The sequence below is a fragment of the Prionailurus bengalensis genome, chromosome B3, assembly GCF_016509475.1.
Source record: "Prionailurus bengalensis isolate Pbe53 chromosome B3, Fcat_Pben_1.1_paternal_pri, whole genome shotgun sequence".
NCBI classification, from domain to species: domain Eukaryota; kingdom Metazoa; phylum Chordata; class Mammalia; order Carnivora; family Felidae; genus Prionailurus; species Prionailurus bengalensis.
The window spans coordinates 17,848,488-17,875,406 of record NC_057355.1 but is presented as its reverse complement, the minus strand read 5'-3'; the positions used below and the strand labels follow the sequence as shown (position 1 = coordinate 17,875,406).

The 26,919-nt window shown below is 44.0% G+C and overlaps 1 protein-coding gene across 4 annotated transcripts in view; it reads left to right on the top strand.

The window, feature by feature from the left end:
* TTC23 (tetratricopeptide repeat domain 23) overlaps positions 1–26,919 on the top strand; it is a 105,692-nt gene that overhangs the window by 58,451 nt on the left and 20,322 nt on the right. For all 4 annotated transcript variants that reach the window (XM_043554782.1, XM_043554783.1, XM_043554781.1 and 1 more), the window contains exons 7-8: positions 12,938–13,043; positions 25,371–25,498. In XM_043554782.1, the coding sequence (XP_043410717.1) occupies positions 12,938–13,043; positions 25,371–25,498 (234 nt within the window). The remainder of the gene's footprint in view (positions 1–12,937; positions 13,044–25,370; positions 25,499–26,919) is intronic.

Below are 26,919 nucleotides of genomic sequence, written 5' to 3'. Positions count from 1 at the left end.
GTCTTCCTAGAAAAGATGTCTGTGGTTAAATAAATTTGAGAACTATTAAGTTAAAATTAAACATATGTCCCTAAGACATGGTTTTACATACAGTGCATTAAAAATCTTAATGTGGATTGTGAATGCAAATGAGGGTCAAATACATCTGTGACACACTAGTGTTGCCTGGGCCATAGTTTAGGAAACACTGGCTGAAAGAAATTGGAATTTCTAAAGGCAGGGATCATCAAAGGGATTCAAATGTAAGTGCTGCTACTTTCCAGTGTATTAGGTCTTCCCACTCCTAGGAACCCTTAGTACTATGTGAAGGGAAAATGGGTTAGGTAATGCCTCTTGTCTGTAGGGCCCAGATTCACCATTTTAAAGTACTTTGTCATATTCATTCTATCTATTTATATAGACATACACACACACACACAGACACGTACATATATGCACAGAGTGGTAACTATTTACATTTTGTAATCATCTGAAAGTATTTGAATATACCATGTCCTTTTATCCCTGAGTACTTAACAAGGATATTCTCTTATGTAATCGCAGTACAGTTATCAAATTCAGGAATGTTCATGTTGGTACAGGCCATATTCTATTTTGTCAGTTGTCCCAATATGGCCCCTTATGTTTTTGTATTCATTTAGTTGTTATGCGTCTGGTCTTTAATCTAGAATGGCTTCTCAGCATGTCTTTGTCTCCTTTGACATTGAAATTTTTGAAGACTATAGGCCAGTCATTTGTACCTTAGTTTGGGTTCATCTGATATTTTCTTGTGACTAAATTTGATAATGCATGCCCTGCTAGGATACTACAAAAGGATACTGTGTTTCTTAGGGTATTGCCTCAGGAGGTACATGATGTCTACCTGTCCTTCATTAGTGACATTAAATTCATCACCTTATCACAGTGATTCTTCCCTGTATAATAACTATTTTTCTCCTTGCAGCCAATAAGCATTCTGCAGAGAGGCATTTTTAAGACCATGTAAATATCCCACTCCTTTGCAAATTTTCTCTACACTTAGCATTGATGAATCTTTCCCAAACCAGTCTTTACTGTGGTGGTTGCAGATTCATGACTTTCCATTCTGCCATTCCATCCATGTTTATCAGTTGACATTCTCCTGTTACGAATGTCCCTTCCTCCTCCCACCAAGTTATTTACTTGTTGCGTGTGTGTTTGCTTTTTTCACTTAACACCGTATCTTGGAAATCACTTTATAGCAGTTCATTCATTTGTGCAAAAATATAATATCCCGTTTTAGGCACCTAGTGTGTTTTGCTCAAATAGTTTTCTGTTTGGGCATTTAGATAGGTTCCTATATTTTGTAATTATAAGTAATGTTGTAATGAATAATCTTACACACACATATTTTTATATTGTTGCAGTCGTATCTTCAGGGTAAATTCCTAGAAGTGGGACTGCTCAGTCAGAGGGAGCAAGCATGTGTTGATAGTTTTACGGGATATTGCCTTTCATTGGGCTTCTACTATTTCTGCTCCTGCCAGCAATGTCTGAGTGTGTTTGTTTCCTGACAGCCTCTTCCAAAGGAGAGTATTGTCAAGACTTTGAATTACTTCCTATCAAGTAGGTGAGAAGGGACATCTCAGTATAGGTTTAATCTGCAAAATGGAATTAAATATCATTTCATAAGTTCAATGGATCTTCTTAATACATTTTTTGTGAATTTTCTTTTCATACCATTTGTCTACTTTTTAATAGAATTTTTATTCTAGTTTATTTTATTCAGTTTCCCTTAACTGTTAAAAGTCTTTACATACCCCACGTATCGCCCTTTAATCTGTGACATATATTAGAAGTCTTTTCACCCAATTTGTCACTCGTGTTTTATTTTGTTCATAGTGTTTCTATTGAGATGTCATATACCATGAAGGTCACCCTTTTAAGGTGCGCAATTTAGTGGTTTTATTATATTCATAGAGTTGTGTAAGCATTACCGCTAATTGCAAAACATTTCTTTTTTTTTTTTAAGTTTGTTTATTTATTTTGAGAGAGAGAAAGAGAGAGAGCACAAGTGGGGAAAGGGCAGAGAGAAGGAGAGACAGAATCCCAAGCTGGCTCTGCATCATCAGCGCAGAGCCCAAGGCAGGGCTTGAACTCAGGAACCACGAGATCAAGAGTCAGACACTTAACCGACTGCGCCACCCAGACACCGCAGCAGAATATTTTGATCACCTCAAAAGAAACCTGCATTCATGGGGAGTTACTCTCCTTATTTCTTCTGTCCCTCATCCCCTGGCAACAACCAATCTCCATTGTATCTCTATGGATTAGGCTATTATAGACATTTCCTATAAATAGAATCCTATAATATATGGCCTTTTGTGTCTGACTTCTTTAATCTGATATGTCGCTTTCAAAGTTCATCCGTGCTTAGCAGATATGAGTAGTTCATTCCCTTTTAATGGCTGAATAGTATTTTGTTATACAGGTAGACCACATTTGTTTATCTCTTCATCAGCTGATGGATGTTTGGGTTGTTTCCACTCTATGGAGGTAATGAACAATGCTTCTATGAACATTCATGTGCAAGTTTTTATATGGATATATGTTTTCAGTTCTCTTGGCTATAAGACCAGGAGTGGAATTTCTGGGTTCTATGGTACCCAATATTTAACTTTCCAAGGAACCACCAAGCTGTTTTCCAAAGCAGCCTCAGCCTCTTGCTATTCCCACTAGCAATGCATGAGGATTCTATTTTCTTCACATCCTCACCAACACTCGTTATTATGTCTTTTTTATTTCAACTATCTTGGTAACTGTGGAGTAATATCTCACCATGCTTTTGATTTGAATTTCTCTGATGACTCATGATATTCCGCATCTGTTTATAGGTATGTGGCTATTTGTACTTCTTCTCTGGAGAAATGTCTATTCAAATCCTTTGCCCATTTTTTGTAGGGTTATTTGTCTTTTTATTGTTGACTTACAAGAGTCCTTCATACTGGATACTAGATATCAGATGCATGATGTGTAAATATTTTCTCCTGTTCTGTGTGTTGTCTTGTTACTTTCTTGATTGCATCCTCTGAAGCACAAAGATTTTTAGTTTCAGTGAAGTCCGATTTATCCTTTTTTTCTTTTGGTCTCACGTCTAAGAAACCATTGCCTAGTCCAAGTTCATGAAGGCTTGTATCTGTTTCCTTTTAAGAGTTTTATAGTTTTAGTTTTTACATTTAGGTCTTTGATCCATTTTGAGTTAATTTTTTATAGGATATAAAATAGGGCTCTGTCTTCATTCTTTTGCATGTGAATATCTAGTTGTCCTAGTACCATTTATTAAAAGGGTCATCTTGTCACCATTCAATTATCTTGGTACCCATGTTAAACTCAATTGATCATAAATGTAAAGGTTTATTTCTGGATTTTTTTTTCTATTCCATTGACCTCTATGTCTATCCTTATGGTAGCACCACACTCCCAATTACTGTTGTTTTGTAGTAAGCTTGTGGATACTATGAATAATGCAACTATGCACATTCATCTACAAGTTTTATGGTAAGTTTTGAAATCCATAAGTATGACATCTCCAACTCTTACATTTTTCCAAGATTGTTTTGACTATTCTGGCTTCCTTACATTTGTATATGAATTTTAGGATAAGTTTATCAATTTCTGGAAAAAAAAAACAGATGGTATTTTGATAGAGAGAGCACTGAATCTGTATTTCAAGTGGGAAGTGTTGACATCTTCACAATATTAAGGCTTTCAATACATGAACGTAGGATATCTCTATTTACTTAGTTCTTTCCTAGTTTCTTTCAACCATATTTTGCAGTATAAGTTTTATAATTCTTTTGGGAGCTTTATTCCCAAGTATTTTGTTCATTTTGATGCTCTTAGAAACAGAAGTGTTTTCTAAATTTCCTTTCCCTACTGTTCATTGCTAGCATGTAGAAATACAAATAGGATGTTGACTTTGCATGGTACGGCCGTGCTGATCTCATTTATTAGCTCTAATATATTTTTGTAGATTCATAATGCTTTTTTTGCCATGCAAAAGCTTTCTTAATGCTTTAACATTTTCAACCTTTCCTTTCATTACATTTGGATTTTGAATCTAAATTAGAAGGAGTGCTCTGTATTGGAGTTCTAGAGTACTTCACTCATTTTTATAATACTCGTAAAGTTTAATAGGTGGCTTTTATTGTTGTTTATTCTTGAGGTTAATAAAGATTAGAGAGTGTTTAAATAAATACTTACCAATCATTATTAAAGAGATAGCTTTGTGAAGTTGAAACAGCACTGGATGTGAAGTCAGAAAATCTGAGTGGGAGTCCCAATTCTTCTGTTTGCCAGCTGTTTGATTATACAAGTCATTTAACCTCTCAAAAAAAGAAAGAAAAAACCCAATCCTACAAAAGATCCTATCCACTTCACAGAACTGCTCAAAGGTTCAAAATAGAAAGTGCTTTGTGAACCATTAGGCATGATGCCAGTGTAAGCTACTTTTATTTATTAATGGTAATTATCAAACATTTATCAAGGCTCCTCATTTCTTTAAGAGCTTTACCTAGACACAGAAAGGTACAGTGTGGCTGCAGCTCTCCAGGGGAGCCCTGGCCTAAAAGCCATTTATTATGTACACAAAGAAAAGGGGTTTTGTTATTTTCCCTCTAGTTTTTCACTGTTCATTCCTTTGGAGTGAGAGAAACGCCCAGAAAGAAAAGACCTTTTATTTTCTGTAGAGTGTCGACAAGTTCCAAAGTATTTTAGGAACTAACCCATTAGAGTGGAGAAAATTAGCAAGCCTCACAGAGCCACCACACTGGGAAGGCAGTGGTCCCAGGGACTGGCGAACTAGCCATTCTAGGCACCCTGCCTCAGGGGTCTGTGAGAAACCATGCTGGCGTGATTGTTTCTGAAACTACTCATGGCAGATTTTGGCAATAGACCCTTGTTTTCTTACCCAAAAGAAAAATGGCAGGGTTTCATTTCAGTGAGAATGTTTGTGGGTGTGTGTTTTCAAGGGGCATAAATTAACACCACTAGCTTCAGTTTTGTTTTCCATCTCTGACAGTTGAATTGCCTTTCTTTTCAAATTTCAGGGCAGCTCTGCCACTCAGTCAGTAGCCCCCAAATTTGGGGGGAAGCTCGATTTACAAAGTATAATGAACTAATTTATCAGTCCCTCTCCCAAAAACTTTGAGGTCAGAAAATCTGGCTTCAGGTTCCTCTGGGCAAGTTATCAGCCTTGGCCAGGCTGGTGTGATGGCTCGTAGGTGCTCGCACAGGTCTCCGACTGGGTTCAGACAACACAGCAAATGGCAACGCTTCCGATCGGTTCTGGTTAACTGCTGTATATTTGCTATAATGCACTATTTGTAATTTTCAAAATCTTTGAAAATACTAGCCTTTCATGTTTAAAATTAGAAAAGATGCAGAATGCGATTATGATTCTATGCATCATAAAAGTTTTCTAAGAGTGACATAAATCCAGGAGTTGTACTCTTTCTTTTTAAGTCACTATTTTTTATAAAAATGATAATGAAGGGGCACCTGGGTGGCTCAGTCGGTCGAGCATGTATGACACTCTTGAATCGGCTCAGGTCATGATCCCAGGGTCGTGAGATTGAGCCCTGAGTTGGGCTCTGCACTGAGCATGGAGCCTGCTTAAGATTCTCTCTCTCCCCCTCTGCCCCTCTCCCCCACTTGTGCTCTCTCTCTCACAAATAAAATAAAATAAAATAACTCTTTATATTCTAAAAAATCAAGCCATGTAGACAAATACGAAGAAACGAGTTACAAGTTATCCAGGCCTCCCCTCCCAGAAGGAGTTGGTGTTGACATTTGTAGCATCTTCCCTCTGCATATGTACATGTGGGTATAGATAGAGAGACAGGAAGACAAGAAAGAAAAAAGAAACAAAAATTGATGAATTTGACAGCAAAAAAAAAAAAAACTTCTCTGTGACAAAATATCACAGTCAAAAAATAAATAGCAAAGAGAGGAGATATAGAAAGAATTCTTATAAAATGTAGATGAAAAAGTGAATTCAATAGAAATAAGGGCAAAAGATAGGAATGGTCAGCTTACAGAAGAGAAAATACAAATGGCCAATAACAATACAAAAATGATCTTCAGCATCCTTTGTTATTAAAGAAATGCACTTTCACTCAGGAGATGCCATTTTTCACCTAGCTGTGAGCAAAATAAAAAAAGTTTGATGATACCCCATGATGGCAAAGGTACTGGAAACCAGTCATCCTTATACACCGCTAGAAGGAGTGGGGATTGGCACCACTTTGGGGGAAACCATTTGATATTCCCTCTCCAATTTTATAGGGTAATAGTGAGCCCTTAGAAATTAGAAATGCTCTTAACATCCATCAATAGGAGACCAGTTAGGAGGTTGTGGTGTATCCACGTGATGGAACAGCATAGAACCACAGAAAGAATGAGATCAATGTGTATATTCTGACATTAAAGATGCCAAAAGTGCATTATTATTTTTTAAATGGCAGATGTGGATCAGAATGTTTCTTCAGTTGACAACCGGCTAGACCCTACAATGTGGCAGGCACAGTGGTTGGCCCTGGGACGGTGATGGAGGAGCAGCCTAGAGAGTGACAGAGACCTTAGCTGAATAGTCCCACAGATGAATGTAAAATGGCGACCGTGATGTGCACACAGGGAGCAGGACTGGGTGCTGTGAGAGCTCCCAATGGAGCAGCCCGAGGACTGATAGTGAGACACCCCGAAGATTGAGGAGAGGGCAGAGGAGCCATCATGGCAGAGCCCAGAAGGGTGGTGGCAGATGAAGCTGGGCTGGGGGAGGGAAGCAGGGCAGCGTCAGGTTACAATTGCACGTGCGTGTCTATGCCTGAGTGTGTTTAAGAACATGCCCCTATAGGGGCACCTGGGTGGCTCAGTAGGTTACGACTCTTGATCTCAACTCAAGTATTGGTCTCAGGGTTGTGAGTTCAAGCCCCACATTAGGCTCCACGCTAGGCATGGAGCCTACTTAAAAAACAAAAACAAAAACATGGGCCTATATGTGTGTATGTTTGTATAAGCATATCAATATCTCTGGGATACACAGGGAACTTGATAGTGATAACTCCAAGGAGTCAGACGGGATCAGGAGAAGAGGGTGAGGCTTATAGACAGAAGGGAGAGAAGCATTTTAACTTACCACTTAGGATTTTTCAAAATTATATACCGATATTACTCTTACAATCTAAAAATCTAGTTACGTTTTAAGAAAACACACACTTCCAACCAAGAGAGGATGAAAATCGAAGTTCCCAACATATCTATTTTGGTGCTGACCCTTACAGAGAGTAGGGCCTTTTCTCCCCAGCCCTTTGGAGGAGCTAAAATTGAAGACTGGAGAGCTGCCACTGAGGACTCTCTCTGACTATTAAAAGAAACTAGCTTAGTCTGGGGCCCTCAGAACTAGGTTTTGGAATGCCCTCGGCACCCAGGGACTTCCCTTTCATCTACGCCCCCCAGAGAGTCCCAGCAACATCTTTCTCTTAGCCAAGGCCCTCCAGCTGCCCCAGGCCCCTGTGGTGTGGGTGGCCTTGAGAGGCTTCCTTCCTGGCCAGAGACTGGAGAGGAAAGGAAGCGGCAACCCTGGGCTGCAATATGACTCTGTCTTGTACAAGGGCATCAGCCCAAAGCTGAAGATTGCATGGTCTGCTCTGGCAAGGCCAAGAGGGAGAGCTACGTAGCCGCACAGCTGGTCAGTTATAAGAGAAACACAGCAAACTCACACCTCACAGTGACAAGAGGACTTGAGCTTCTGTTGAATTAAAGCACTAATTTGAACCAAAACAGAAAAACACAGACCCTCGGTAGAAGGCACCTTAACATCTTGCTCCATCCATCAGCCACTGCCCGACTCCCCACTCTGGTGTCCCCGTACAGTTCGTTTTCAGAAGCTGCTTCGAGACCCACATATCAGTGGCTCACCCTCCACCTAGCCAGCCCATTCAACCTCTGGGCCAAATCTACTACTTAGCAACTATTTCTCTGACTCTTAAATAATACTTCATTATGCTGATTAGAAGATCCTCTTTCTGTAACTTCTACTTTCTTAAAAAACCAGATGTTACACTAGAGCAGGATGCAATTTGGAATCACAGGCCTTAGTCTGAATCCCTGCCCTGTCATTGAGCCCTCTATATGACCTTTGGTTAGTTGCTTTATCTCCTGAGGGCTTCATTTCCCCATCTATAAATTGGGGTGTTAACATCACCCTCACCAGTGATTCTGAGATTAAGCGAGCTGGTGTATGTAATCTGCATAGCACCACGTCTGGCCAGAGTAGGTGCTTACTCAAGGTTAGTTCCCACCCTCCCAGTGTCCCTCTCTAGTGCTAGCCCTCAAGTACAAAGATCCTGACGGCTGCTGAGCCGCAGGTTTACATTGCCTTCCCCACGAATGTTTTTGTCTCCAGGGTAAATAGACTCAGTTTAGGTCCACGAATGCACCTTTAGCTCTTTGTGGACTCTCCACTTTGCTGCAGGAGAAGAGATTTCCCTCTGAGTCAGTGATCCTCCTAGTTGTTTACCAAATGGGGGAAAAAAAAATCTATCCCTCTCTCCTGTGAAGAGCTTGGGGCCTGCAGTCAGAGCATTGCATGTCTTAAGTTGAGTATTCACATGATGGGGTCTGCCTGCATAAATAGAAACATCCTTCTTACTAGTCATCAAGTTTTCTGTTCAAGAACTATTACACATTTCACAAATCCAAGGGGACAGCCTCAGTCAGATAAGAGTCTGCCAGCTGTAGCTCTGGCTGTGTCTATTGACAGCTGGATTGGCGCTGTGGACTCAGTGGTTTCCCCCGGAAATGCTCAGGAGGGCCCAAGCGCAGCCTTCTGCTCTGGACCTTGGCAGGGCTTGAGGGTGGTTGATCTTATGACTGAGGTTTTTCAATTAATGACCTTGCTCAGTATGAGATATTAAAGGTTGCGTTTTTGTTTTTGTTTTTAACCCAGTACCACATGTTAACGGCTCAAGAGATTTAGGAATATTAAACACTCCCTCTCAGCTCCAAGATGACAACTGATAAATATATAACCGTAAGATACTGAAAACAACAAAGAACGGGAGGAGAAATCTGAGCCCTGGGAGATTAATAAATAATAAGGAGTGAATGCAGTCAAGCACAGATCCCCAGCGGGGCCCATTACTTGGGCTCCTGCATAAAGTCAGGAGAGGCAAGCATGGCTCCTATAATTCTGTTAACACTAACAACTAGTCCTTAAATGCTCTCAGATGCATATTTCAGGGGTATTTATATTCTCTTAGCAAGCAGAGTGTTGTTCCAGAATTGTGAACAGTGGTTTAATTTGGAAAATTGGGTTATCTAATCACTAGCTTTTCAACTGCCTTTGTACCTACTCCCTAAGGCAGCTTCCTATACCATGCGGATCTGTGGTTCTCGATCTGCATCACCCTGAGCCCTCATGTTCCATGGAGGGTCTTTTGGAGGAAGCTGGGTGGGCACAGCTGAGTGAGCTTCTAGACCCTCTCCATCTGCTTCAGTAAGACAGTATGCAAAACAATCTGGAACAAAAGGATTTTGTTGTTGTTTTTTGTGTTGTTTTTGTTTTTGTTTTTTTGCTTCAAAAGAGAAACTTGAAACTCACTGGTCCCATGATGTTTACATCCTCTTATAAATTACTTTTCCACTCACTGGTATGTTTCTGAAATGTTACTTTGTTAATGTACTAGGTAGAGTTCAGTCATTGTATGAATAAACCACAATATATTCATTCCGCTTCTGGTGGTTATTTAGACGATTCCCCCTTTTTCACCATTTCAAATAATGCTTCAGTGAAGTTGAGGGCATTTTTGGTATCAACAGTGATAGATGGTGAACTCCAAGTTGGTCAAGAAGGGAAGGGACAGCAGGAGGGGCCGACTGGATAGTGAGAATGGGGAGAGTGGATAGAGGGCTAGAAATTGCTTGGATGTGATGAAGGCAGGACCAGATAAGCTATGATAAGGCCCCGAGTCTGATGAGGGACACAATGTGGCATGTAAAAAGCATTTAAAAATTAAGGTAAATTGAATAGGACTGAATTAAATTAAACTAAATTTAATTTTACTGAATCAATGAGATGCTAACCTTGCACATTTTTAACATCATGGTTCCCTTTTCCTTCCCTCACCCCAATGTTAAACCAGCATATGGTTTTTAGAAGTTTCATGAACATCAAATATAAATTAGACCAAGGATTGAGTTTCTGAAGTGAATAATGAATAATAAATGGTTGCTTATATTAGTATCTCACACAGAAAAATGTTGAGGTTACGAAGATTTTTGTGAAATTCGGATCCCCTTAAGCTCTCAGGATCCACTTTCTTGATATTGTGAGCATTTTTGCTCTCAGAAAATTTTGCTTCCTGTCTCCAAAGGCAAAAGGCAACATACAGAACTTTCAGAACATGTAATTATTCATATGAATTGAAAATAATTTTGATAGGGGTGTCTGGGTGGTTCAGTCCATTGAGCGTCTGGCTCTTGATTTCGGCTCAGGTCATGATCTCCTGGTTCGTGGAATCGAGCCCCTTGTTAGGCTCTGTGCTGACAGCATGGAGCCTGCTTAGGATTCTCTCTCAAGCTCTCTATCTGCCCCTCCCCCACTCGTGTTCCATCTCTCTCTGTCTCAAAATAAATAAATAAACATTAAAAAAAGAAAAAGAAAAAGGGGTGCCTGGTGGCTCAGTTGGTTGAGCATCTGACTTTGACTCGGGTCTTGATCTCACAGTTGGTGAGTTTGAGCCCTGCATCAGGGTCTGCGCTGGCAGCTCGGAGCCTGTTTGGGATTCTCTCTCTTCCTCTCTCTCTCTCTCTGCCTCTCTCTCTCTCTCCCCTCCCCAAATAAATAATTAAATAAGTAAAAAGAAATCATTTTGATAGACGTATATCTTTTACATTGCCTTATATTATAATATTGAGTGGAAACAAAATATGAAATCTTTTTGAATTTGAATTTGAATAAATCTAAAGTACTATGAGTTAAAAGTCTTTGTAACAATATGAGTTAAATCTTTTCTAGCATCACAGGGTGCTCTCCTCGATGGTGGATCCTAAAGATCGTTAAGCAGGAGAAAACACAAAGTAAACATGATTCAGTTTGCAATTGGGATGGGCAGATTTTCCTCTCTTCCTCTCTTCAAATTCCTGAACATGTGATGCTTTGACTATCCCTGTGGCTCCAATGGCTCCAATTGTCTTTACTTTTTGGAGTGTGCATTATTGGAAAGCATTTCAAGCCAGATCTTCGGGCCAAATTGAGGATAATGACTAATTGGGGTGTTGCCAAAACAATTTGTTCCATTTATTTACATCCTGTAATAAGGAAAGTAGTTTTAAAACAAAGGATATTGTTCGCATTTACAAATATGAAATTCTGATTGTTTTAACACAACAAAAAAAGTTATTGCTAGCAATCTTGGTTTGGAATAGCCCCTATCATAAAAAGTCTAGAGCTAATAACTCAGCTGATTTTAACATATGATCAATGAGATGAGAGTCTAGAATCCACCCTGATTACCAACTGACAAATGCATTCAGCTGGTCATCAGAGGACCAAGTCCCTATGGCTTTGCTGCCTCACTGCTTGGTCTGGACTAGGAAGTTCTGATGGTGTGGCTTTATCTCCTAGCCAGCTCCCACGGATTAGTCATAGCTCCTGGAGGCTGAATGAATCGGCACATCTGGGGAGTGTGCAGGCATCAGTTAGTGATGTCTGCCAACAAGCACCAGGGCAGGGAGGAAGGGCAGCGTTCTCGCCCTGGGAGGGAGTCCGAGTATCAAAGTCAGAATCTTATCTCCATTTTCTCTCAGCCATGAGGTATCTTGGGCAAGATGTCACCTGCTCCTCAACCTCAGCTCTCTCGTCTACAAAACACGGGCAACAAAAATTGTTAAGAAAATTAAAATTGATACTACACCTGAGAAAGAAATCTTAACTGCTGTTAATATGTCTTGGCCTATCCCAGTCTGGTGTTTCTCCCTTTAACTCATGGTATTTTAGTATTTCTGTCACCCTTTTGGCAATTAATTGCAAACCACCTGCCACCTGGTGTTAGTGCACTGTAGGACTTCAGGTTCAGTTCCTGTCCCTTTCTGTACTGCCCACCCTTTCTGGTCCTGGCCTCTCCCGTCATAGGTGATCGGTAAGGGTCTGTTTACTGAATGAATGTGAACCGGTTACTAATAGCATTTTTAAAAACTTTAAATGTTGTCGGATGAGTAGTAACTTTATTTTCTCTTTTATTCTTTATGTTATATCTTTTTTATTTGGAGAGATGTGTTTTGTATTTTATTTTGGGAGGACTGTTACTATTTATATTCATGGGATCATAGGGTTGGTTTTTTTTTTCTCTCTCTCTCAAAGAATTTTCAATTGGGCTTTATTTTTAAGGAACTGAGCTCTTTTCTGTGTTCAGATAGCCCCATGGGCCAGTTGAAGAAGGCGCAGGGAGGTGGGCTTGGTAGATCAGGCACTGGGGAGGCTACTGACATCTCAGCAAGGGCCCCCTTTGGGCTGAGCTGGGGCAGGGGGCTGGGCTCGCCCACTTCCTGTGCAGAGCACTGGCACTTTTTAACCCATCTCCTTCCTTCTTGAAACCCTCCTCCACTCGCCAACCACCCCCCCCTCCACCCCCCGCCCATCCTCAGCTGACACTGCACTCACAGCAGCATAGACTTAAATGATCCGCCCTGGCCACAGCTTCCAGCCATCCGGACTCAGCCTTCAGGGCTTTCTCTGTCCACAGCCCAATGCTTTTAAAATCTAGGTCTCCTGAGAATTGACTGTGCTTCCACACAAATCATATTGTCTAGCTTGCTAGAAAGTTCCTTGGCTTTCTGCTTATCGCTCCAAGAACAGTTAGTTGCCTATTGCTGCCGCCAAGCGTGTAAACAATCCTGTTTCTTCTTTCCCGGGTGACAGGCGCATCACATCGTGCTGAGCAGAAACCCCTCTCAAGAAGAGGCAGCAGTCTCTGCACATTTGGTCGCCCGCGCTGCCGTCGCTTCCGGGGGGATCGAACACCACGGTGAGCGCAAACCTTCTGTGGGCGTCGCACCTTGCCTGCGCCCTGCCCGTCCCGCACACGGGTCTGTGAACCAGCTGCCTTTAGGATGGGTGAACAGGTGGATGGACCTGTGACACAGGCCCCCCTGGAGAGCTTTGGCGGCTTTATGTGGTGGTCCTGAGCTGTGCCCCTGTGTTACTTTCACCAGAGTTCTCTGCTTTCTGTCCTGTTTAGCTTTTCTCTAACCTTTTATGTTCAAATATGGCGAATCTTCATCCAAGCAGAGCTGTGAAGAGCCCCCAGAGAATCCACACTGGGCTTACAGGGAAATCTGCTCTACTTTCAGAGGTGATCTATTTTTAAAGATTGTTGTGGAGCTACTGTGGCAACAGATAGATCAGGCCTGTTGGAACCCCAGCCTACAGACTTTCACAGGACAGAGCTTTCAATCAGGATGAACTTTACATGGTTTTAGGAGTCCAAGAGGAAGTTGCCATTTATGAGTCATATGGTTTTTCTTAGCCCCATGTGATAGGTAGAGCGGTGAGCTTGGGGAGTTCTTTAATCCGCCATTCCAGACTCAGAGCATACAGTATGCCTCTAGTGATGGGGAACATGCATTCTGGTGGCTTATTTTTGGTCAGAATATTCAGAAACAGAGTATAACTCATAAAGGAGACCTAGGGGTATATTGCAAAATATCAGATAAAAAATAATGACGTACTATAGTAAAATAAGGTCCAACGTGCCAGCAAGCCTAAAATGGAGATCTGGAATAGTTGGGATTCAGGGGGCAGAGCTGGGCTAGAAGGCAGAGACTTCTAGCTGGAGGGTAGGCGGAGATGAAGGGAATACCAAAATGAGCAGCCTGGTGTGTAGAGATTTCTGGGCCAGGCAGGGGCTCCAGTCAGGGAGGAACTGGTGAAGGGGATATCAGGGTTTATCCATCTGTCCATCCTACCTTACAGACCCCTCATTCTGGCTTCCTGGAGCCTTGAGCACCTTTTTGGAGCTGGAGCAGCATATCTACGGATAGAGAAGGCAGGCAAACTTTCTGATCCTCTCTTTTTGGAACACGCCATATATAACAATCGGCTTCAAAACCTTCAAAGGGTCAACAGTTTTTTGACCAGCTTTCTGGTGCTTAACATTATTTTTTTTTTCAAAATTTTTATGTTGTTGTTGTTGTTGTTTTCCTTTGAGAGACAGAGGGAGAGCAAACACAAGTATGGGAGGGGCAGAGAGAGAGGGAAACATGGAATCATAGCAGGCTCCAGGCTCTGAGCTGTCAGCACAGAGTCCAACACGGGGCTCAAACTCAAAACCGTGAGATCATGACCTGAGCCAAAGTCCAGCGCTCAACCAACTGAGCCATCCAGGCACCCCAACATTCCTTTCATAGGGGAAGAGAATCTTCCATTCCCAACTATTAAGACAGTTAAGATGCAAACACACATTTGATGGAAATTCCTATGCTAGCAGGAGCCACAAATGTAAGTGTCTATAGGAACCACACAAGCAGTGTGAGCGAAATAGATAGCTATTACGATACAGTAGGAGCAGCAAGCCTAATCAGAAATGGCAGCTACTGTTGGTTGTAATACGAGAGAGACAACACAAAATGTGAGGACTGTGGCAAACTGGAGAGTCCCATGCCCTACTGAAAGTGAGCAGCTGTTACAGCTCCAGCCCATTACTGTCATGTAGAAGGCAGGCTTAGAGGGCACATCTGTTTTTCAAGAGAAGGCAGAAATCTAGGTTTTTCTGTGTAATTGTTGGTAACCAACTCAAACATGTTTCAGGCTCTGATCAGGCAAAGCAAGTGTGAGGGCAAAACACATGTAACTTCTGACCTTGAGAGCGTGCATATAATGAATAGTTGTCAGAACCTTCCTGTTTTCCTCAGGCTCATGGGTTAAGACAACTGGAGGGTTCTGAGCATTTAAACTGATGAGGTGGGGATGGCGGGAGTCTATTCCCTAGAGAATACCAAACAGCTAGAGGAAACTAAGGCCCAGAGAAAAGAGGAAGAGTTTCCAGCCCAGGAAACTAAGGCCTCTTTGCCTAGAGGGATTCTGGTTCACCAGCATCTCAGCTAGTTAATAAATGTATGGATTGGGTGAGGACCATAGAAATTGTGTCCTGAAATGTTTTTTTTCCTGTAGCTGCAAAGTTAGGCCACCCTGTTTTGCATGGTTTACAGAATCAGAGAATCCAAATACACACACACACACACACACACACACACACACATACACATATATATATATTACATTTTTTAGTCTAAATATAGCATGGGTACTATAAATTGAGAATGACAATAATACCTACTTGATACATATAATAAGATCTGTGAGACTTAGACAACCTCACACAGTAATAATAGTAATAATAGCTAATGCTTATACAGTGCATACTGGCATGGTTCTAATCAGTTACACTTTTTAAAAAAAATTTATTTATTTATTTTGCAAAACAGGGAGAGAGCATGAGTCGGGGAAGGGCAGAGAGAGAGAGAGGGAGAGAGAATCCCAAGCACGCTCCATGCAGCCAGCACAGAGCTGGACTTGGGGCTCGATCCCATAAACCATGAGATCATGACCCAAGCCGAAACCAAGAGTCAGATGCTTAACTGACTGAGCCACCCAGGCACCCCTAACCAGTTACATTTATTAACTCAATTAATCCTCACAACATTGTGAGGTTGATGTAAGTATTTCCAGTTTCTGATGGAGAAACGGAGAGATTAAGTAATTGCCCCAAGAGCACATTTCCAGGGAGTAGCAGATTTGAACCTAGGCTCTTGACCTCCATGTTACATTGTAAGGACTGACACTGCACATGCTCCCTTTTCTTCCTTGCCCCTCCCCACTTAGGCCTACGGAAGAGCCTATGGCATTTGGGACAGAGGACATGGGAAGAGTGGAGGCACCCAGAAAGATGGGTTTGGAGAGCCAGTGGGAAGGGGCCAGTCCAGGAGTACGCACAGGCTTTTAGCACCTCCCCTCTGCCTCTGGTGGCCCTGAACCCCACAAACTGACTTGCCGGTCAGAATTTGAAATATAGGAAGAGTGTAAAGATGGAAGAAAAGTTCCCCCAGGAGCAGGGAGATACAATTGAAGATGCAATACAGATTAGGGGAGGGGGTTACTTCTGCTTGAGCTTTAGGGGATTGGTTGCTAGAAACATAGGGCGCAGAGCCTCAGGAGCTCAGAGGTGGCAGGAATCATGGTAAGAGTAATGTTAGTGACAACAGTAGTGGGAATTGAGCTTGCCTTGTGTGCAGGTGCTGGAACTCTCATACACGTGCTCATTTAATCCTTTTAATAAGCCTGAAGGCGGGTGTGACCTCCCATTCTGCAAATGAGCTAACACAGCCAGCTCTCCATACCTGCAAATTCCATCAGTCTCTATTCTCTGAACTCATTGCTCTACCCAGAAAGACCACAGCCCCTATCACTCTGTGGGGTGCTCCTAGACACGCCCTTCTCTAATCAGAGGAGACTTGAAATCACCTTGATGCCTTTAGGAAGAAAGTTTACCGCAGCCTTAAAGGGGAGTCAGCGCTAAGTGGGGTTGGCAGTGGAACTGCAGGATCAGAACAGCTGCTTGTCAGGCAACACCATGAAGCCCTAGGACAGGTGCAGAGACGAGCACCCGCCCTGGTCTCTAAGGCCTCAAAAGACCATCTAAATGGGCACATCAGGAATGAATACAAGCACGGAGAAACCCCAAGCTATTCCTAATGTGTTAACCTGTTTGAAAACTGCCGTCAGAATCCTTGTTCTCTCGGTGGCAAAACGTGCAAAAGGCTGTGGAGAGTGAACTGACCATTCGGCATGTTGAGATACAGAGTTTGTTCTGGCTTTTACCCACGGTGCCTAAGTGCGGTGTGGGCCGAGGGGGCCCATGTTACATGAATAGAACCAGCTTCCCTTTGGAAGCAGGAGTGAACTGGTCCCCACCCAGCCAGGAGCCACAGTCCCACTGTCTTTCAGGGTGCCTGGTTCTCATGTCATCTCTGTTACCCCCTCTCAGTCCAGTCCCCCCACAGTGGGAAAGAAGGGAACCCACCCAGGTCTGGGGGTTCTCCAGGCCTCTGCTGCCTCTAGCAAGAAGAAAGGAAAGGGGAGCATTTGGTACTCATCTTGTCTGACAAGTAAGGGGATACCAATCCCCCCCAAATACACACACACACACACACACACACACACACACACACACGCTGGCTGGCTTTCACCCAGGGTGGCAGGACTGTGACCTGGACATTAGTCACTTTTAGTTCAGAAATCCCAGCCAGATCCCCTGGGAGCAAACCCACATGGTCTACCAAATGCTAAAGAAATCCACATGCATGGGGACCACAGCTCTGCTTTCCTGTGCTTAAACCTGTCTGTGCAGAGCACACTTTTTTTTTGTTTGTTTTTTTTTAAAGAATCATTAATGAGGAACATTTCTCATCTGGGGATTCTCCGTAGCCTGCTTGCTAAATGCCCATGGAAGGCATTGCCCTCTGACAAACGAAACGCCACTGGCCAAGAAGCTAGCGTGTTTCAGGCTCCATGCTCCAGCTAATCCCTTTGCTCTGTGCCTTTCCTGCATTCCTTATGCAGACAAAACTGCCCTAGAAGTCACGAAGGATTGCGATTGCATAAGGACTTCCAATTCAGGCTCCTGGAATGTCACTAACCTGAGCCTGGCCCGCTTCCCGGAGCAGCCATAGACAAACTTGGTATTAACAGCTCTCCCAACCCTGCGAAGTGTTCAGGGCATTGGCCTTGTGTTTATAACTCTTCTCCTAAAGGATATTAAAATGAAATGGGCGGAAGCCAAGTACATTTCGGTGTAAACCTTTGAGAGGCAGAGCCTGCTGAGCACAGGCGGCCTTGTTTGGAAGTGGCTCCGTCTGCAGCCTGGGCTCTGTAGGGTCCGGACACAGCACAGTGGAAGGGGTTCTGTCCCACTAGAGTCTCAGGGGCAGGGGGTGGGATTCCTGGCCATATGAATCAGACTTGTGAGCATGGGGTGCATTCCCAAGATACAATTCCCCATGCGCAAATATGTCCATCTTCCTGCTGCCCCCTTGTGCTAGGCTCTCCCCACATTTGCACAGTAGACATAAAATATACAAGTGTCTGAAGCTGGGCGCTGTATCTTGATGCAGTCTCCTGTTTTATCCACCTACCTGATCCTCCCTTTTCTCGACTCTTCCTCCTGTGGCCCACCTTGTCAGCCTGCCCCTCTGCTGGGTCCCACCCCACCTGCAGCCCACTCCCTGCCCCGCATTCCTGGGTTATGGATGCCCCTTGGGCCCTGTGTGTCCCGCAGAGACAAGAAGTCAGACAGGCTCTGGAATACACATATGCCCAGTGCCAGTGGACTCCTGATAGGTAACATGGCCACCCGAGAGTAGCCACAGTCAGGTGTCCTTCATCTTCCCGTGGTCCCCCTCGGCAGCCCCTGCTGTCGCCCTTGCCCCACCTCCAACCAGAGGCCTCCAAAGTGGGGTTTGGGGTGCAGTCCTGCTGATGGAAATGGGTGTAAACCACAGCTGGCCACACCCACCCACTCTCTCCCATCCTCCTCAGCCTCCCTAGTCGCCCTCAAGCCCCATGTGCTCCGACAGACCCTTCGTCAGTCCTATGCAGAGTCCATTTCTTGTTACAAAATGCGCAGCCAGCCTGATCCTGTCCTGCCTTGAGCTCCATAAGCAGGTATCAGCATCCACGCCTGCTGTGTGCTCTAAAGGAAGGGGAAGCTGCAGAAAGCAAGTGGTGGGTAAGGACAGAGAAGAACCCTTACCCTGTTTCCCACCATCATTAGTAGGGCCCTTTCTCAGAAACCTCTGGAAGGCACCTCAGAGCACATGCCATTCAAAGGACTGAGGTCCAGGACATGTCCAGACTCATTCTGCAAGCTAGAGACAAAGCAAGGCTTAGACAGAGGCCTATTTAACCATGGCCCCAGAACTGGAGACTGAGTGGCATTGTCCCCAGAGGTCCGGGAAGCCCAGAGACGGACAGGAGGGGGCTGCAGGGTTGGCAGAGGATCAGAAGAGATGGCCTCTTCCTCTCTCCAATTCCGTGCTGTTGGTCTCTCTTCCCAAAGAGACAACCTTGTGCACACTGAAACCTCATCAAGCTTTGCTTACAAACTGCCTTCCATCTTTGTGTCTGAGAACAAAGTCTATGGCATCATTCCTCTGCTAGGAAAGATGAAGTACGTGCCTCTGTGATATACAGTTTTTCACTCCTATACTGGCTAATAATTTGTGTGCAGAACTTCTCAGAAATGCCTATGTTTTTAATACCCTGACTTGGCTTCAAAAAGGGTTTTTAGGGAAGCTTATGGAAAATATATACTTCAACCAAGACAAGTAACTGGGGCTAGAAGCTGCTGGATACCTGACCACTACTGGGTGGGACAGTGAGTGGTGGGGAGGTAGAGATGGGGTCAGCTTCCTGGTGGTAAGGATATTGGAGGCAGGCAGATCCCCATGGTGACGGAGCCCTTTACTGGGCCCATAGGTGCCTGGCACTGTGCAGGCACTTCATGTTTGCTCTCCCACGGAAGCCCCGCCCAGCCTGCCGCCATCTTGGTCACCTCACACTACTAAGGCAAACCTTCCCCTCAGAATGACCTTGGACTTCCTGGGGATCATACAGCTACTGAGCAGCAGGTCTGCTGCTCCCAGAAGCCATGTCCAGGGCCTGTGGAAGTGTTCTTCCAAGAGAGGGTCTTTAGTGTGGACCACAGAAGGCCTTGAGGTGAGGAGAGAGCCTGACTTGGGCTTCATGTGTCCTCAGGCCACCCTTCCCACCTCCCACCCCTCAGGGCTGGGAGGTAGCCTCAGGGCAGCTGCCTGTGCAGAGTCCAAGATAGCCCCAACAGCCCCAACAGGACCCCAAATGGGTCCAGTCTGTTTGTTTGCTGGTGATGGAGCTCCTCTGGGTTAACGCCAGGCTACATTCCCTGCGGTCCTTAATACTTTTGCAGTTAATACAGAGTACAGACTATTTTCCAAGACTGTTACAAAAGATAATTGTCACATTGTACATGCAGGCCTCCGTCTTAATGAAAGCTATCCTCACTGTTCAGCTCTTGCCTTAGGACAGCCTCAAGAAAATGAGCCCAGGGTGACTGGAATTTGTTTTAATTAAAAGCCTCCTAACCTCCAGCGTGTCAAACTGTAACCCCGCATTCCTCTTGCTCTTTGAATGAAGCCTGGTTTTCTTTTGCCTGTATAAGAACACAGAGACAGAACAGAATCTGACAGGGCCTCTGGGAGACATTGAGTCCCCCTGCCCAGCAGGCAGGCCACACTTCCTCCCTCGCTCTAACCCACAGACAGCCTGAACATTGTGTTGGGGTGGAAACGGGAGAAGACTCGTGGCCTTGGAACACCTGTGCCACCAGGGCTCAGATTTACAAGTTAAGTCATGCTTCTGTGCTTTAGAAAATGACCTCATCTTCTGCCAAGGCCACCGGCATCAGGTTGCAGATGATTCTAGAAGAGGTTTTTAAAATTGGGGGCGGCCACTGTAAGAGAGCTGCAAATTGCTGGCTTTCTGAAAATCCGGCTTCAGGGCACGAGGCCCACGCTGGGACATGGCATCTCCCCACCCTGTTCGATCTTCGATCTCTCTGGAAATCCTGCTGTCACTCGTCCCCCAGGAGAAAAAAACTCTGCTCATCAGGGAGTCACTCCTTAGCTGTAGTGACAGGATGGATTTGCTCTCCTCTCAAAGACAGATCATGCGGTTCACAGTTCAGAAAGCTAACGTGGGGGTCGGAGGGGTGAGAGAAATACATCAGGATCTTGTAGTAAAGGGAGTTTTCCTATATCCCAGGTAAATATAAAAGTAGTTTCAAATTTATAGACTGGGAAGGCACCCACAGTGGATGCCCTACCCCTTCCTCTGTTCCTAAGTTGCAAGGCTGCTGTGATCTACAAGGCCACTGACATGATGCCTGATGTGTGACAACTTCTCTGTGACAATGGCAGTTGGGGAACCCTTCCCTCCCCTCCTCCCCTTGGACTAGAGGCCTTGCAGGAACAGAAATGGGAAAAGCCTGGACCTTTAGAGAAGCTGAGGACTCCGAAATACAGGAAGGGCAGCAGCAACCTCAGAGGGCAGATTTCCAGGCAGAGTCCGCCTCTGACATCCCCAGCTGAACACCTCGCTTTCGTTCGCTAGTAACCACACTGCCTTCGTTTCAGTAATACGTTCCTTCTCCCTCCACCCCTCCCTTCCTTCTTCTCTCACTTTCATCCCCTCTTCCAGAGACCTATATGTGCTAACAAGCATCCTCTTTGGGGAAATATGAATACATCTCCCTGAGGTAGAGGTTGAGCCATTTATGCACTAGTTTGCATTAGACCAGGCAGCTCCCTCTCTCCCAGCATCTCTGTGAGATCAAGTACACTAAGGGAAAGGAGCATGTGGCACTCAGGTCTAGGAAGCCAGCTGATAACGGGGTATTTTAGGGGAGGCAGTTGGTCAGCGTGTGACTGCTGGGGGAAGGGATACTGAGAGGTGGGAGGACATTACAGGAAAGGGGCCAGAAAGGAATCAAGCACAGCTGTGTCCTCCTATGTCCAGTTCCTTACCAGGAAGGGGAGGGAAATGTTTCCCATCCCTTTTGCCTCCTCCTGTATCTGAGCATGGTACCACTTCTGCCAAAGCCCAGGCTCTGAAACTCAGTCCCTCCTTGTTCAGCCCCAACTCCTTCCTACGCTCTTTATATCTGCCAGTCTTCATAGTAAGAGCTCATCTCAGGAGAACAAGGCTGAGACTCAGGAAGATCTCTACCTTTTTTTTTTTTTTTTTTTTTTTACTTTTTTTTAGTTTATTATTTTGAGAGGAGCGCATGTGAGCAGGGGAGGGGCAGAGAGAGAGGGAGAAAGAGAATCCCAAGCGGGCTCAATGCAGAGCCAGACATGGGTCTCAAATCTCATGAACCACGAGATCATGACCTGAGCTCAAATCAAGAGTCAACGCTTAACCAACTAAGCCACCCAGGCGCCCCAAAAAAGAACTCTTAAAGGCTCAGTTACATTTTTTGGTTAATTCCCAATTAGACAGAAAATTAAAATATCAGGAGTACTCTGCTCCGGAATATCGTTGTTAATTTTTAGACATGGAATGTTCATCTCTGTTATGCTTTTAAAATCAACAAAATAAATGCCACATCATCCCCACTAATTTGCTGTCATCAGATTATCAAAGTAGCCAAAATTAATGCTTAGTTTGAGCATTAAATCTGTAATGCTTTCTCCCATGAGTCAGCTACTAGTAAAGAGATTTTCTGCTTGGTAAATTTTCTCCTACCAAGAGAAAATTCTGAGTAAATACTCTAGAAATCATCCCCCTGCTGGTCTAGCAGACCCTCACTGAAAGAAAGGAACAGGGGGCTCCAGTTCAATTAACTTCTGTCTATAGCTACAAACTCTGGGGGCAGCTAGGACTCAAATCAGAGGCATCACCTCACAGCAGAATTCCTGCTTCCGTCTGGCAACCGCCTAGGCTCCAAGCAAAGTAAATCTTGCAGATAAATGAAACTTACTTGTTCTCAGACCTATCTTTTCCTTATGTTGACAGGGTTCGGTAGACTACATTTCGCAAGGGTTGGCTTCTCTCCTTTCTAAAACATATCACATGGAGTGTACTTGAATCATTTCTTGAGACATTCTCAGCATGAACTTCAGGTGTTCCCAGAGCTCTCGTGGTGTGCAGGGCCACACATCCGGTGCACATGAGATGAGCCCAGTATTCTACACCTGTGACCACTTTCATAGTGCTCCCGTCCTTTTAATAAGTCCACCTGTGCTTCCGGTGTGCCTGCTGGTCACCCTAGCATGGGCAGCAGAGGTCCATAACCACGACCCTCAAAGCTGTCCCTAAGTTAAAATGATTACCATTTATTGAGCACTGACTAGGTGTTAGGCGTGTCTTCAGTTGTTTGTATGCATTAACTCATTTACTCCTGGCAATAACCCTATAAAGGAGGCACTAGCGTTATGTTCCCCTTTTTCAGATGAGGAGACTGAGGTCAACCATGTGAGGCACCCAGCTAGAAGGGAGCAGAGCCAGGCAACCTCTGACCTCTGGAGCCTGCCCTCTTTGCCACTCGCTGTGCTGACTCAGGAACAACCACCCTCTCTGCACAGGCGACCCAGTTATCGCTCCTCTGTGAGTTCTGGAGTGCTGTCCTCATAGAGGCCTCTTTGGAAGCACCTGGCACTCACAACACAGTATGAGAAAAGTGAATTCAAGGGCTGATTCTTTGGAAAAGGTATTAAAATAGATAATATGCTAGCTGGTCTAATCAAAAAAATAGGGAGGTAGCACAAATACAAAATTAGAGGTGATAACCAAATATGGAGGAAAAGTAAAGAAGTAAAGGGTTATATTTTATCTTTTCACTCGTAGGTCTTTGCACCACACAATACACATGAGATTTCCAAGTGGAAATGTCAAGTAGACCACTGTATACGTGGGTCATAGTCTATTCTGGCAAAAATATGCTTGTCATGTGTCACCATGAGGTCATCTCCAGCAGGCACTTCATTGGGAGTCCCATGTTCCTGGAAGAGGAAGATATCACTTTTCCCTCTGCTAGAGCAGGGGTCAGTGGTCCAAACCCAGCTTGCCCCCTTGTATTTGTAAATAAAGTTTTCTTGGCACACAGCCATGCTCATTCATTTATGTATTGTCTGTGGAAGCTTTTGTGCCTCAACAGCAGAGTTGAATAGCAGAGATAGCAACCATATGGCTCTGAAAGCCTAAAATATTTACCATCTTGTCCTTTACAGAATGAGTTTGCTGACCCCTATGCTGGAACCCTATGATTTCTCCAGTTACAGACTAGTTTCTAGTTAATTTCTTGGTTCAGAATTTCCAGACCAAGTAGGTGATGCAGATTCAGGCCTCACCCATGTGGATGCCCCCTATACGGTGTCTCAGTTTCAGATGCCATTTCTGCAGCCATGGATGGCCTCTGGACCATTGCGATTGCTCTTCACTCCACTGTAGGGATTCCTGACCGTATTAGTTTTCTTTTGCCGCATAACAAATTTTGATTGCTTAAACCCATTTATCAATTCGGTTCTGCCGGTCAGAAGTCTAGCACAGTAAGGCTGGCTTCTCTGCTCAAGCTAAAATCAAGCTGTCGGCCTGCTGCATCCTCATCTGGGGCATGGGGATACTTTTCCAAACTCATTTCTGTCATTAGCAGAATTCAGTTCCTTGCGGTTTTAGGACTGAAGTCCTCATTTTCTTGCTGGCTATTGGCCAGGGGCCTCTCTTGGCTCCCACAGGCCACTCTTGGGTCCTTACACCATAGTTCCTTCCATCTCACCAATGGAGGACCTTCATGTCAAATCCCCCTTATGTTCTGAATGTCTCTGGCTGCCTTTTCTGCTACCAACTAAAGAAAACTCTGCTTTTCAAGGCCTTGGGTGATTAGGTTAAACCCAAGGGATAATCTCACTTTCTTAAAGTCAACTGTGATATATCACATAACCTCATCAAAGGAATAATATCTCCTCATATCTGCAAGTTCCACCCATGTCACAGGGGAGGGATTAGACAGAGTTGTCCTCCTAGATTCTGCCTATCACAGAAGAATTTGGCTTTTGGTAGCAAGCTTCATTCCATCTTCCTACCATACACAGTCCTCAGGCCTCATCACCAGTCCTCAGGCTTATAAAACTTTAGCCCTTACAGACTATACCTTTTTTTTCTAACACCCTCACAGTCCACTCAGCTTCAATGCCCACTCACTGTTCTGGCTTCTGGTTCCTTCTTCATTTATCATACCTGAGGTTTTCCCTTTCTTGCTTTCAAGATTGGCAAATATTTAAAAATATTTTCCTTGTATTATAACCAGTATGTTTATGTGTTTGGAATGGTTGAGTTTCTTTCTTTAGCAGCGTGTCAGCCATATTTTGCAGAATTTTAATGCTGTAAAATTATGTTCTAAGATAACAGAGTCCATTAAAATGAGTGGACCCTCGGAGCCCTAACCTCAGTGAGCAGCAACCAGAGTTAGAGGAAGAATTAATGGTTAACCTGAAAACTCACCAGTGTGTTCAAGTCTGGGGAATATTTTCCCCATCTGTACTGTATGGCTGGGAGAGCTAAAATGTATGAAAACCAAGGAAAGTAAATTGCTGTATCCTGCTGAGACCTAAATCTTTTCTGAAAAACAGTCCAATTAACTAGGTCCTCTTGTCTAAATACTTATTTTTTTCAAATAGCTCACCACCACTAAAAGGGTACTTATTCTGTTTCCATTTCAAATCTGCAAGCAATCTTCAAATGTTTTTACGATGCTTTTCTTCAGATGTGGCCAAGCAGTATTTTCAAGAGAGCATGGCTAATCTTAAGGATGCTGAAGGGATGGGAAAAGCCAAATTTCTTTCAATTCAAGATGATTATTGCCATTTTCTACAAGTCACCGGACAAAAAGAGGTAAATGCATTTGGACCCAAGTTTGACTAGTTATTTGCATGAGTTGACATCCAGAGGGCTACTCCTTCACTCTACAAGCATCCATCAAGCATCTACTATGGGCAAGGTATGTACCCGGCTCTCATAGGGACAGGGATAAATAATGCCAGGTGGCCACTCTTGGGCAGCTCCCAGATACTCATTCTTGGAAAATGAAAACTATTTGTGAGAATGTAGATGCCGTGTTCCCCCAACTCCCCACAAAGGATCCTAAAGGACGAGAAACCTAAAACCCAGTGGGCAGACCCTGCTTATCACAGCCTGCAGTTCTGGCTGGGATAGAGGGTGCCGGTGAGTGTGCCTAATTCCTCTCTCCTAATTTTGGGTTATGGATGGAATTTACATATCTAACGAGAGCTACACAGCACAGAAGTTACAGCCCACGGTCCATTGAACCATACAGGCATGCTTTTTTATGGCTTGTAAAAATAGAACAAGCCCCAGAGTTTATATTCACTGGTAATTAAACCCTTGGGAACTTATTCCATGCAAAGCCTAACAGCTACCAGAAAGCTACTTGCTGTTGCCTTTATGTATATAGATGTATATATTTTTTTCAACTTCAACCTATCAAGGCAAATCCTTGGGATGAAAAGCTTTTATTTTCTATGCTGTTCTGTACACTTCCCCCACAGCTCTGTCCTAAACCCCCCTCTCAATTGATGGGAGCTTAAGGAACACAGGTTTTTAATCTAGATGCTCCCATGTTCCTCAGACCAAAGTAGGACTACAGTAACCATAACATGTGGAGTTTCCATATTTTTCTGGATCCCCCAACTAGAAAAGGGCCTTCCAGAGGCCTCAGATTCTAGAATATCTGTAGAAGTTCTAGGGAGGGTGCTCAGGTCAGAAGTCTAGAGGCAGGATGTAGTCTACCCCCATCATGACTTACCCCTTCCAGGTCATCAGTCATTGTTACCTCTAAAATGTATTGGTTGCTATGTCCACCTCTGCCAATCATCACCTCCTGTCTGGACCACTCTGACAGACTCTGGTCCCCCAGCTGTTTTCTCCACTCTTGACTTTTTCTCATCCATTCTGAATAAGGAAGCTATGGTGATCTTTTCAAAAAGCAGATCTGATCAGTGAAACCCCCATTTGTAAAATACTCCAACGGCTTCTCAATGCCCTTAAAATAAATAAGAATCCTGTGTGTCTCACAATACCTTCAAGGATCTGGATTCTGCTGACATTTCCAGTCTTATTTTTGCCCCCTCCCCCGATCTGTGTTCTGGCCACATTGGCCTTTTCTAATCCCCACTTCCAGAAAGTGCCAGCTTTTGGTTCCTACTCTTGGGGGTCTCTTCCTCATTGATCTCCTAAATAACGCAGGGTCTATCTTTCAGGACTCATCAGTTTGCCTGATTCCTTTCCCCAGTCCT